Here is a 12,471-nt window from a genome sequence, read left to right as displayed (position 1 = left end):
AGGTAGAATAGCGATACAGAGACACATCGCCTGTTGCATAGGTCCTTTTCATGCCTCAATTGTCGTTTAGAGTGTCGCAAGAATACTAACTTAACAAAGAACATACCCTCCCTCCCCCCTCCCCCCAGTGGTGGTGACAACGTTCACTCAGTCATTCAATCCGGACTCAACATTCAGACCTGAAACAAATGGAGAGCCCGCACCGTGGATGGGCAAAGTGCGGCCGGTAGACCCCTGGAAAGGAAGCGGACCAAGGGTCACCAGCGAAACATAACGTTTTTGAAGTTGCCTAGGAAAATGTCCACTACTCGTTCCATGCTTAGCAGTTTCCACAACCTCGCATGCCACAGGGAGATCGTTGGAGCCTCCAGTTTCTTCTTCCAGGCTGCAGCCAGAGTGAGTTTAGCAGCTCCGATACACAGCCACAGTATCTTTTTGTCCGCTCGGGTATGGTGTTCGAGCTCCGGGTCTCGAAGACCCAGCAGTACATGAGCCATTGAGTCAGCCACAGGGTATCCAAGAATCTCTTAGATATGGGACAGGATCTCTTACCAGTATGGGCGGATGATCGGGCAGTCCCACCAAATGTGGCGGAAATCCCCAAGCAAACCACAGCCCCTCCAGCATCTGTCAGAGGAGGACGGGAAGATGCGATGTAATTTGGCAGGGTACAAGTACCAGTCCATGAGAGTCTTAAGATGGGCCTCTCTGAGTTCTACCGAGTGATTATGCGCGGTGATGTCCCGCCACAGGCGCGACCACTCCCCATCTGAAATATCTCGCTTGAGGAGTTCCTCCCAAATACCCATACAACGGGGGCGAGGTGACACTGCGGAGGTAAGCAGAAGGTTATAGAGGAAGGAGATAACGCCCTTCATGGAGGTGGTCCGCAAAATGAAGGCCTCAAAAGGGGAGGGGGGGCCTCGTGGCCGCGTCGCTGACCTCAGGTGACGTGGCCGAATGGAGCAGCTGGACGTGATGGAAGCGCTCGGACAGTGGGACTCCGTAGTCCCGCCTACAGTTGTCAAAGGTAAGCGGAGTATGGCCATGAAACAGGTGCGTGAAAGCACGACATCCCCCTTCCCTCCAGATGTCGAAGGCCCCCCCCCCGTAGCGCCAGCGGAAAGGCCGGGGTAAAGTGTATTGGCGTAAAAGGAGATGGGAACATAGTCCAGCGATCATCACCAGACACTGTGTCCCAGACCTTCAGGGTAGTGCCGGTGGGACTACTAATGTATGCGTTCTTGGGCCTATCTCCTTTGGGCTTCCACGCCAAATCCCAGATCGATCTCCCCGCTACACTTCTGTCCATGTGCAGCCAATGTTTCTCCGAGAATTGTTGGGACCACTCCACCAAGACCCGTAATTGCGCTGCTTTGTAGTATAAATGCATGTCGGGAAGGCCCACCCCCCCCTCCCTCCGCGGCGAAGGAGAGTAGCAAAGGAAAACCGCGCCCGTCCCCCCTGCCAGACGAACCGAAGCATCTGGGTTTTGAGGCGCCGGAAGAAGTCAGTCTCCAGTGGTATAGGGAGCGCCTGGAAGAGATATAAGAATTTGGGGAGATTAACCATTTTAAGCGCGTGAATTCTACCCAGCCACGATATGTACTTCGGTTTCCAGCGCTCCAGGTCTGCCCGAGTCTGTGCCAGCAACTGGGGTAAGTTTGCAGAATACAATTTCCCTATCGAGGGAGTCAGCCGGATCCCCAAGTACAGGATGGAATGGGAGGCCCACGGCAGAGGAGTGAGCAGCCGCAATCGGTCCACCTCCGCTGAAGAGAGCGTAAGGTTGAGGACATAAGATTTATCGTAATTTACCTTGAAGCCGGCCACTTCTTCGAAGCGCAGCAGAACCTGCTGGACGTGCGGGAGAGAATGAGCTGGGTCCTTAATAGATAGGAGAACGTCATCAGCAAATAGGGTAATCTTGTGCTGCTCTCCCGTGAAGGGAAGACCACGTATTTCCTCGTGCTCCCGCACAGTTAGCGCCAATGGCTCAATACTCAGGGCGAAGAGCAGGGGGGAGAGGGGGCAGCCCTGTCTGGTGCCTCGAGAGTGCGAGAAAAACGCCGACAGGTGGCCGTTTACCGCTACTCTAGATCGGGGGCTGCTGTAGTTCGCTCTCACCATCGATAGGAACTTAGCCGAGAAGCCGAAGGCGGCCAAGGTGTGAAATAGGAAGCCCCAGTCCACCCGGTCGAAGGCCTTTTCTGCATCAAGGCCCACCAGGACCGCCGGGATTCTGAACTGTTAGCCTTCTCTATCAAATGGATGACTCCTTGTATTGTCATGGGTCTGGCGCCCCTTAATGAATCCAGATTGATCTGGATGAATGAGCGCCGGCATCAGGTCCTGGAGCCTACCTGCAATGATGGAGGAGTACAACTTGGCGTCGATATTGAGGAGGGCTATCGGTCGGTATGAGGAGCATTTGGACGGGTCCTTCCCCGATTTGGGGATAATCGAGATCACGGCCTCGGCCATTGAGCCCGACGTTTCCCCGGCCTCCGCCATGACATTAAAAAGGGAGACCAGAAAATCGCTCACCTCCGATGCGAAGGTCTGGTAGAATAGAGCAGTATAGCCATCTGGCCCAGGCGCCTTATGGGTGGGGCTTCAGGGCTTTAATAGCATCCAGTACTTCATCTCTGGTGAACGGGGCCGTGAGTAACCCATTCCACTCCTCGGAGACCCGGGGCAGCGGAAGACCGCCCAGGTAGTTCCGTTGGATCTCAGGGTCAGAGGCCTCCCCTGCATAGAGCGCTGCGTAGACGCGTCTGAAGAGATCAGCCTTGACCTTGTCAAGATGTTGCAGAGTCACCGCCGCATCTTGGATACCCCCTACGTAATCCCTTTCCCGCTTATCCCGGAGCTGGCGAGCCAGGTGTCTCCCCACCTTGTTCCCCTGGGAGTAGGAGAGGTGCCAAAGTTTCAGCAGGGTAAACTCCGCTCTGTTGTTATAGTGGGCCCTAAGCTTCCCCCTAACCGCCGTCAATGGGCGAAGGGTCAATCTGGAAGGGTTCCGTTTATGCTCTTGTTCAAGAGCAGCGAGTTCCCCCTCCAGCTCTTCACGCTCCTTTCGTCGCAGTCTGTTAAGATTGGCATTGAGGGCCAAGCAGGAGCCCCTCATCGACGCCTTAAAGGCGTCCCAGGTGGTGAATATCGATGTATCGGACACGGGGTTGAGAGCGAAAAATTCCCATATGGCCTTACGCAGCTCCTTATATGAGGGCTCATCCCGGACAAGTGAGGCCGGGAAGTACCACTTGCGCTGCCCGTCACCCCTCGCCGACCAGTGTAGGCAGAGCACGAGTAGGCTGTGGTCAGAGACAGAGAGCGGGAACATACGGGCTTCGCGGGCATCTCCTCTAAGAGCTTGACTTAAAAAAATGTGATCCAGACGGGAATAGGAGTGATGGACATGGGAGAAGAAGGTGTAGTCCCGAGAATGGGGATGGAGAGAGCGCCATCCATCCACCAGACCCAAGTCACCTATCAGACGCTGCGTCTCAGTGGAGAACAAACCAGTATTGGATCTCTGACAGTGAGAGCTATCCATTTCCTTGTGCCAGATTAAAGTCCCCCATCAAAAACAGGACGCCCTCAACAAAGTCATCCGCTTTCCGCAGCAGGTCTTGGAGAAAGCTATTTTGGCCCGCATTCGGAGCATACACCACCACAAAGGTGCACAGTTTATCATGCATCAGACCCATGACCATCAGCCAACGACCTTCCTTATCGCTGCGCACACCCATGGGCTGATAGTGAAGGGCAGAATGGAAGAGAAGGGCCACCCCCTTATGCTTCGTGGAAGCCGATGATCTGTAAATAAGAGGGAAGTGTTTATGTTTGAGGCGGAGCTCATCCTTGCGCGCCAAGTGAGTCTCCTGGAGGCCCACCACATCCAGCTGGTGATCATTCACATACTTCCAAATTTTCTGGCATTTTTGCGGGGAATTTAAACCTTTCACATTCCATGTTCCTATATTAAGTGGCATTACACAGTAGAGACCCTTCCCCCCGCTACCTGCATACAGTCAAGAAACCTCTCAGCCTCCCCCACCCAAAGCCGCCAAGGGTCAAGTCGTGCTGGCGCACCACAACAAGTATATCCACAGGAAGCCCAGTCCGGGAGAACGCATGTCAACCAACACCCCTCTGGCCCTCCTCCTCTGTCCCTCAGCCACACATCTCCCCATGACCCCAGCCCCGATAGACCAGAAGGCAAAATCACAACCCTCCACCAGCCGGCATCAGTCCACACGCATACATCTTGGTCACCCCCAGTACCCAACTCCCCCATCCCCCCCATTAGCCCACCCACACACCCCCTCCCCACCAAACCCCTTAAGCCCCACCAAATACCAACAAAACAAGGGGAAGCAATGAAGAAACTCAAAAGAAAGTCTCACCAGATAAAACAGAGGGTTTGACAATCCCAGAGTGTGGACGTCTTTAGGTACCCTCAGGGAGTGAGGGCCGGGGCAACAGTCAATGGCCCCCCAGTGGTCCGGTCCGGGGTGTTTTCCCAAAAGTACATAAGGACCCACGGTACCTGAATTGGAGGTATCCCTCCGAAGCCACCTATTCGGCCTCCCAGGACTCAGGCCACTCCGGAGCTGCCCTGTGACGATGCCACCGTCACTGTAGCAACAGAGGCAACCGCTGCACCCCTCTCTTGCAGGTTAATCGTGGGATCCGGTCTCCTCAAGGCAGTCGCGTTGCCCACTCTTTGCCAGGACGGGGAGCGTTGTCTTCGCCTCGACGGGGAGCTCCCTCCTCTCGGGGAGGGAGCTGCGTCATCCAGACCCAGGAGGTCCTTGGCAGCCTGCAGGGAACGGACCTGAACTAACCTATTTTGCCAACTGAAGATAAGACGAAAGGGATGGCCCCAAGAGTAGGCCACATTTTGTTTGCGCAAGAAGGCGGTCACAGGCCGAAATTCGCGTCTCTTCTGAAGCGTCGAGGCCGCCAGGTCTTGGAACAGCTGGGGATGATGATCCCGAAATTGCAATGAGGGAATCCCTCGAGCTTTCCGAAGTATGCGTTCCTTCAGTTGGAAATCGTGGATGCAAACCAGGATGTCAGGGGGGAGCCCCACCGCTTCTCGGCAGACCGACTCTATGAACTCTGTCCATACGGATTTCGTGAAGATCCTCCTCTCCCAAGATCTGCAGGAAAAGGGCTTCTACATTGCCCCGCAGGTCTCCAGCTTCCCCGTCCCAGGGCACAGCTCGTATGCGGATGTTGTTCCGGCGGGACCTGTTTTCCAAGTCCTCCGCATGGGCCTGGAGGTCTAAATTGTGCTCCGTGAGACGGATCACGTCCTGCTGGAGCTGGTGCACCTTGTCAGCCATACCCAGATCATGGTCTTCCAGCGTGGCCACTCGCTCTCCAATGCCATCCACATCCCTCCTCACCTCGCAGAGGTCCGAAGCGAGTTGGGAGCTGAGCTCTGAAATGTCCTCCTTAATGGCAGAGAATAGTTCCAGCATGAAAGCTTTAGTGGCGGGTGCCTCATCGTCTCTCAGTTTGGGCGAGGTGCTGGGACCTGGCGACGCCGTCTGCTGGGACCCTCTCGGTGGGGCGTCCTTGCCCGGCTTCTCCTTACGGGGTTTGTTGGACATTGCTTCGTCTTCGTCCGATCCACCACACCAGAAGGAGCTTCAGAGTGTTGGCCGTGCCGTCAGAGGGGTCTGCCAGAAGCCTCCTCGGAGCACCGCAGTTGTCGTTGCACTCTGTAGGCCCCAAATTCGGAATAGGTCAGGTTTCCCCAGGCCGCGAATCCAGTCCGCTCCCTCAAGGCCGCGTGCTGGGGGTAGAGAGTCCTAGTGCACCAACAGGGCGCCCAGAGCCGATGCCGGTTGCTCCGGAGGCGGGAATATGGTCAACAGCGCCTCACCTCTCAGGAGTTGGCTCAAGGCAGCGGAAGGTTCCACGGGCCGGAGATCCCCGGGCTCAATTTGCTCGGAGGCCCGGACATGCCTCCAGGCCCGGGCTCAGGCCGCCATCAGCCCCCACCATGCCGATCTTCATACTCCGATCTCTCCTCCGGGCGATCCCGGCTCCTCAACCGCGCCTCCAGTCGGACCCCGCGGGGTAGCAACCGGGCCGCCAGTTCGCCCAACACCACTCGCGGAGTCTTCCTAGGAATTGGAGCCGCGGCCGGCACATCCGGCGGGAGCCGCCATTACTCCCGGGCAGGCTGTAGCTTACAAGAGCTCTGGTACAGCGCAGGCAGCGGGAAAGCTCTCCAAAACGGCCCAGGGTCAATCCTGATAGCTTCCCACACGAGACGAGAGCGGTTGGTGTCCCGGGAGGCTGCTATTACAAGGCGAAACAGTGGCTCAGCGTCGGAGGGACTCAAGGTACGTCTCACTCCGCCACCATCTTGGACATGCCCCCCAATTCTGCTCTTTTAAACTGTTTGCTTTTATGATTTTATCTACAAAAATCGAATAAAGCTGGCATTGATTGACTGATTGATTGATTGATTTATATGTAAAGAGATCTGCTAACCTTTTGGGTTTAGAATCTACTACCCTATATAAATTGTTCTAAATTAATTAAACTACTTACCAGTTGGCATCCACCTCAGATAGATCGAAAGTCTTAAAACCCTTGGCAGCAGCATATAATGGAGTCCTGGTTGTGTGGGAGTGTACGCGAAGACTATGCTCTTATTACCAAGAAAGGAGAAAAAAAAATTACAAAAGTGTGTAGGATGCGTGCAAGCTTGAAGATTTCTACCCCTCTCAAGCGGAGAGAAAGCAAAGGCCTTCTGAAAACCATGGGGAATATTGATGGAACAAGGTGCATGCACACCTATACTTTAAGATTTTTGAAAAAGCCATACCGATGCTGTACTAAGACACTCTGGTTCCTTCTCACACCGTGAGTAATAGAACAATAGTAAAGAGACCGGGGGGGCAGGGAGCATAGGTGATCGTTTAATTGATGCTACCAGAGCAGCAATGTATCCTATTTTTTTAAAACATGAGACTTTACATCAAAATAGTAGTAAACAACTAAAGTGAGCTGGGGCACTCTAGCTGGAGAATGGAGGTGCAAGACTAAAAGAACTGTATTTTACTCAAAGCCTATCTAATGCAGAGATAGGCTTTAATAATGCCCCTTGATCCATATGTAAATCTTAAACTATGCTGTATTAAGCCTCAACTGCATGTGGACGGTCCCTTCTACCATATGGATCATCCCACTAAGTCTGCAGCATGAGGTGTTTCTGTCTACCTTGATTGCTATGTTACAGGCCTACAGAGTGCACCTATTTCTGTGCTTTCAGACTGATGCTTCAAGTCTAATAAAATACAGCAGTGGCTCCCAACCTGTGGTCCGGGGACCCCTGGGGGTCCACAAAGCCTCCTCAGGGGGGCCGTGACTACTTAGAAAATTAAATATTATTAACAGATTAATAAAGTGGAGATAAATAAAGAAGCTAACTATGCAATTAAAAATGTTTTAAAAGTACTGTAAATGTTTAGGAATTTGAAATTGGAGGCTAAAAATGTAATTAGTATCCTTAGATTGATTTGTGGGAGCAGTGCAGGTGTATCAAACAGAATATAGTATGAATGATGAGTGGCATCAATTGAATTTAGAAAATCTCCAAACTTTCTATTAAAATTGAGTTTTTTTATTTTTATGTGTTTGCAAATTAAATAAAATGTGTCATCATGTGTGTATTTGTCTGATGAATGCTTTTTTTTGGGCAATCTTTGTGTATTGTTTTGCAGTTCAAATCATCGACAATGCTTAGTCCGGGGTCCCCTGGGTCCAATAATGATTAATTGGGAGTGCCCAGAAGTGAAAATGTTTTAGACCCACTGAAATACAGTAGATTTTATTGACATCTATCAATTTTCCAAGCATGTGGTGCATGGTATTTCGGTCTGCACGCCAAGCCTGGAGCGTGCACAATTTCTTTTTACCAGGACTACAGTATAGTGCTCATCTCAGACCCTGGATTTGCACACCATGCCTAGCAGGTTCCTGGTTTGGCACACCATGCCCACCAGGTGCAGGGTGACTTATCCCTGGGCAGTTAACTTCGGCTTGCAGTGTGGAGGTTTTCTTACTCTGTCCTCAGATTTATTCAGTATTCAAAATTCAGCATTTGTTACCGATGATGTGTACACCAAGGCAACAATGTTCTGAGTCTCTCTCCAACCAGGATTCACACCACAAGGCAATGGGTGTTGAGTCTCCATGCCCTCAGTTCAGTTGTCTAAGCCCGCAAGTGGAGTCTCTCTGGCCTACAGTCAATGTGTGCCACAACCATCTGGCCTGGATCAGTGCATCAGGTATATTATAACTCTCAGGTCTCTAAGGGTACAGCAAGACCAATCATTGCACACACATTGATAATGCAAACCTACAGCATACAAGGGCTATCTGCCCCATCTTTGAACTGCTAAGCCTAAAGAATACACACATAGCATTCTGACTCTGCTCTAGCACTCCTTCGTGCATGGCATTGGTGCTCCAGCAGGTGCCTATGGTGTTGGAGGTTTTCTCCACAGCAGGATTGGTACAGTGTGCAGTATTTTTTCCTCTGCTTCAGGCCTACCATCATTCTGTGTGCATACCTTTAATTCCTGGCATAATATGCTCAGAAAATCCTTGTTCTCCTCTCTCGCGGCCTCGGTCTCTCTCAAGGTCTCCTCGCTGCAGGATGGTGTACAACGATGCTTGGTCTGCATCATCTCTAGCTTCAAGCTGTCAAACTTAGTCGTGAACCATCGATGAGCTTCCTCCAGGTTAAGTGAGATCTAGGGAGGCAGAGGGAATATTGAATCATTGAAGAGTGGTGTGTAAGGAGCAAAGGAAGGGGAATAATGGGGATACAAGTCTCAACAGTGGCAGGATGTGCCTCGAAGACTCTTCCAATGAATTTTCCCACCAATAAAGGCTCAAGAGCAACCATAAGATGTTAAAGCTAGTGAGCTCCATGCTCATCTTTGGCAGTAGTTTGAAGCAAGTCGTATCATGGAAGGATAAGGGACTTGTCTTTAGTAATGCTGGCAATCTTGGTCCATTTGCTCTACTAATTCTACAAACAACATGGACTATCTACCCAACTCAGTAAAATAATTGGAAACTGCATCTTAGAGAAAACGTGCAAGGCCAAGAGTCCCATATAACTTCCCTAACTTCAACTCATTCAAGCCCATTGTGTTTAGCTTTACTGTACTATTATAGAAAAGCACCAACCATAGGGAAATCAGTATTGGTGCCACCCCACAAGAGACTCATTACTTTTTTGTTTTTTTCAGTACAACAATCTCAGTACAATATCCATGCCTCCAGTGTCTCACTGAGGTTGAAAGATGTCTGGGGTGCTTGTGCTCCTTCAAATGTGATATTATGTGGCAGTTGGGTTAAAAAATTACTGCAGCCCGAACAATGCTGATTTGCATAAGTTTAGCCCATCTGTAGTGACACAGCAAGCAAAAAATTATGCCCAGAGCAATTAATAGTGGCTGACATTTATTCAAGCACATCGCCCAGCCGCGGCCGCTGCAGGTAAGAGCGATGGAGCCGGCTGGGAGGGGATTTTAAGAGACGACCACAAGGGAAAATTAAATAAATAATTTTCCCTCGTGGTCATTTCTCGAAATCCCCCGCAGCTGGCCCCACTGCTCTTACCTGCAGCGGCCGCAGCTGACTTCGCCCATCACTAATTTGTTTTATTCAGTGTAACAACCTAGGTGCAAGGTGTAAACCTGGACCAGGGTCCCATAGCTCACTCTGAGAACTAAAAATGCATTTCTCTGATAAGGTCCAAAAAGGCTGAACAGTATGTGGTATAAGAAATTAATAGCTTCAGCTAAGAGTAAGGGTGAAAGGGAAACAAACTGAACCAAAGTATCAGTTTATGCACATGGCAAGTAGTTCCACTCGTAGAATTCATAAATACAAGTGAACAAAGCACATCCTGGTATGGCTTTCACTTGTGAGGCATTGCTTTCCAATGACTGACTAGTCCCCCTAGATGTTATTCTTGCCTGCTAAATGGACAATTGTGTTCCACAGCTCATAACCATGCCAGTATGTCTTCCCTGCACAGGACCGACCATGCTATACTGGTATTTTGTTAACCACCAGAGTCCCCTAGAGAGAGTGGTAAAAGGGAAAAGAAGCACCCAATAAATACCGGACATCTACATGGAGCCTGGACCTTTTGAGGCACCAATTTTTATTGATTAAAATCCATGCAAAATGATCATCCCAACCACAAATTAGTTAACACTTTACTCGCAGACTGGGTGGAATTATGTATTTTTAACATTGCAGTCTCTACAACAGACCATTGGAAAAGAGCAGTGGTCCATTATCCGCCTGGTAAGTCTTTAGCCACGCATTAATGGATTGTATTGTGTATGTACTGCTGTCCAATAATTTCCTGCTCTTGGGTGACTTTAATTTGCATGGGGAAAATTCAGCGGATACTGTTCTCGTTCAACTCCTAATGGACATGAAGAAGATCTGGCCCCAACTAATATAGACAGGCCCCACACGTAATGCATGCCACACCTTGGACCTTAACTTTACCAACCCTCTGAGAATTAGGAGTGAACCCCAACTTCCCCTTACTTGGTTGGATCACTACGTGATCAAGCTTCAGATTTCAAGCGAAAACGACACTACCAGGTCCAGTAATGGGACCAGCAAAGTGGGGAGGCAATGAAAGGAGGTCCCGCCCGTCACCTTCTCTAAAATCTTATTGAGACCATACCATACAAGTACATAAACTCAGTCTTAGCTGCATGCCATGGCTCCCTTACGCAGGCTTTTGAAAAGATCTCACCTTTTAAACAAATTTCATTCACCTTAACTAGAGGCCCGCCCCTTGCTATTTACACGAACTACGCTTGGAAAAATCAAAGTGCAAACAGTTGAAACTTTGATGGTGTTTGACCAAATCTTCTTCGGCATAAAAGCTTATAGGACTATGCTTTTTAGCTACCACAAAAGGATTAAAGCTGCCAGCAAACACCACATTACAGATAAAATCAACAAAGAAGGAAATTCCTCAAAAGAACTGTTTAAAGCTCTGAATGCATTTGTGAAATCTCGAGGTTGCAATCGCTCTATCTCAGTCTCTCAAACATTATGCAATTTACTGGCAGAATTTTTCAAAGGAAAGATCAATACTATCTATGAGATCTTTCCCATCGACCACCAACAGTAGGAAGAGAAAGTTGACTTCAACTTGCACCCGCCTGCCCCCCCCCCCCCGCCTCCCCCAATGGCTCCTCACTGGACTTATGCCCCCTCACAGGATCACTTCCTGCTTATCCAAAGCTATTACGCCATCTGTTATGGCTCTCTACAACCTTTTTTTGTGCTCAGCTGAAGTTCCGGGAGAGTGGAAGTCTGCCCAAGTGTCTCCTATTCTAAAAAAGCCCACCACCAACCCAGAAACGTTTTCCAACTAACAACTCATCTTGCTAATTCTCTTGTTAGGAAAAAGCCTGGAAAACCACATAAATAAAAAACTAGCTGCTTTCCTGGAAGATCATAGGATCCTATATCCCTGACAATCGGGTTTCAGAGTGATGCACAGCAGAAAGACTGCACTAGTGGCAGTCACTAACACCATCAGACTGTCACTAGATACTGGAACCCTGGTCATGCTGGTATTACTGGATCTATCAGCGGCTTTCGATACGGTCCATCATACGATCTTAATCCGCAGACTGTACGACTCAGGCATATACATTAGAGCGGTACACTGGCTCCTGGACTTTCTTGTTAACCGAACCCAAACTATCTTGCTAGACTCTTTCAAGTCTCGAATGATGCTGGTCAACAAGGGCAGCTATGCAGCTAAAAAGAATCTCTACTAAAACTTCCAACCCATGGTACGACGGGAGTCTCAATGAGGATAGACGAGACATGCGAATGGCAGAGCGTATCTGGAGAACAGCTCCCTCTGCAATGCACCTAAAAGACCTGAAGAAAAAGAGAAACGCCTACTTCAGGAAAATAAAACGTACAAAAGCAGACTTCTTCAGCCTCCAGCTCGACCAAGCAAAAAACCGCCCGAGAAAACTGTTTGAGCTAATCAGATCACAATCCAAGGAACAACCCCAACCACTTAACTCTGTGAGTAAAGCACCCTCCTGTGAAGACTTCGCTGCTTTCTTTATCCAAAAAACTGACAACATATAAAGCGATCTCCTTATTGATGCAAGCCTCCACTCCAAACCCCAGTGCCTAGCACCCGCTGAACCAAAAAACAATGCTACATGGTCAACCTTTAGCACATACTCGGAAGAAGAAATTGGCAAACTACTCAGCACCCTGAAACCATCCAATCACCTCACGGACCCCCTTCCTGCTTCCGCAGTAAAAGACTTTACCCCTCTGCTTCTCCCTCTCTGGACTAAAATTGTCAACAGCTCTCTCCAACCAGGAAGCATACCTGACTCCCTCAAAGTTGGTCAA

General features: G+C 49.9%; 1 protein-coding gene across 1 annotated transcript in view; it reads right to left on the bottom strand.

Annotated features, from left to right (window-relative positions):
- CCDC150 (coiled-coil domain containing 150) overlaps positions 1 to 12,471 on the bottom strand; it is a 306,895-nt gene that overhangs the window by 2,726 nt on the left and 291,698 nt on the right. The window contains exon 27 of the mRNA XM_078665390.1: positions 8,607 to 8,789. Coding sequence (XP_078521516.1) covers positions 8,607 to 8,789 — 183 coding nt within the window. The remainder of the gene's footprint in view (positions 1 to 8,606; positions 8,790 to 12,471) is intronic.

This window comes from Lissotriton helveticus, chromosome 11 (assembly GCF_964261635.1).
Source record: "Lissotriton helveticus chromosome 11, aLisHel1.1, whole genome shotgun sequence".
Taxonomy (NCBI): domain Eukaryota; kingdom Metazoa; phylum Chordata; class Amphibia; order Caudata; family Salamandridae; genus Lissotriton; species Lissotriton helveticus.
Note: the sequence above shows the minus strand (reverse complement) of the source record. Positions and strands in the feature narration are given on the sequence as shown.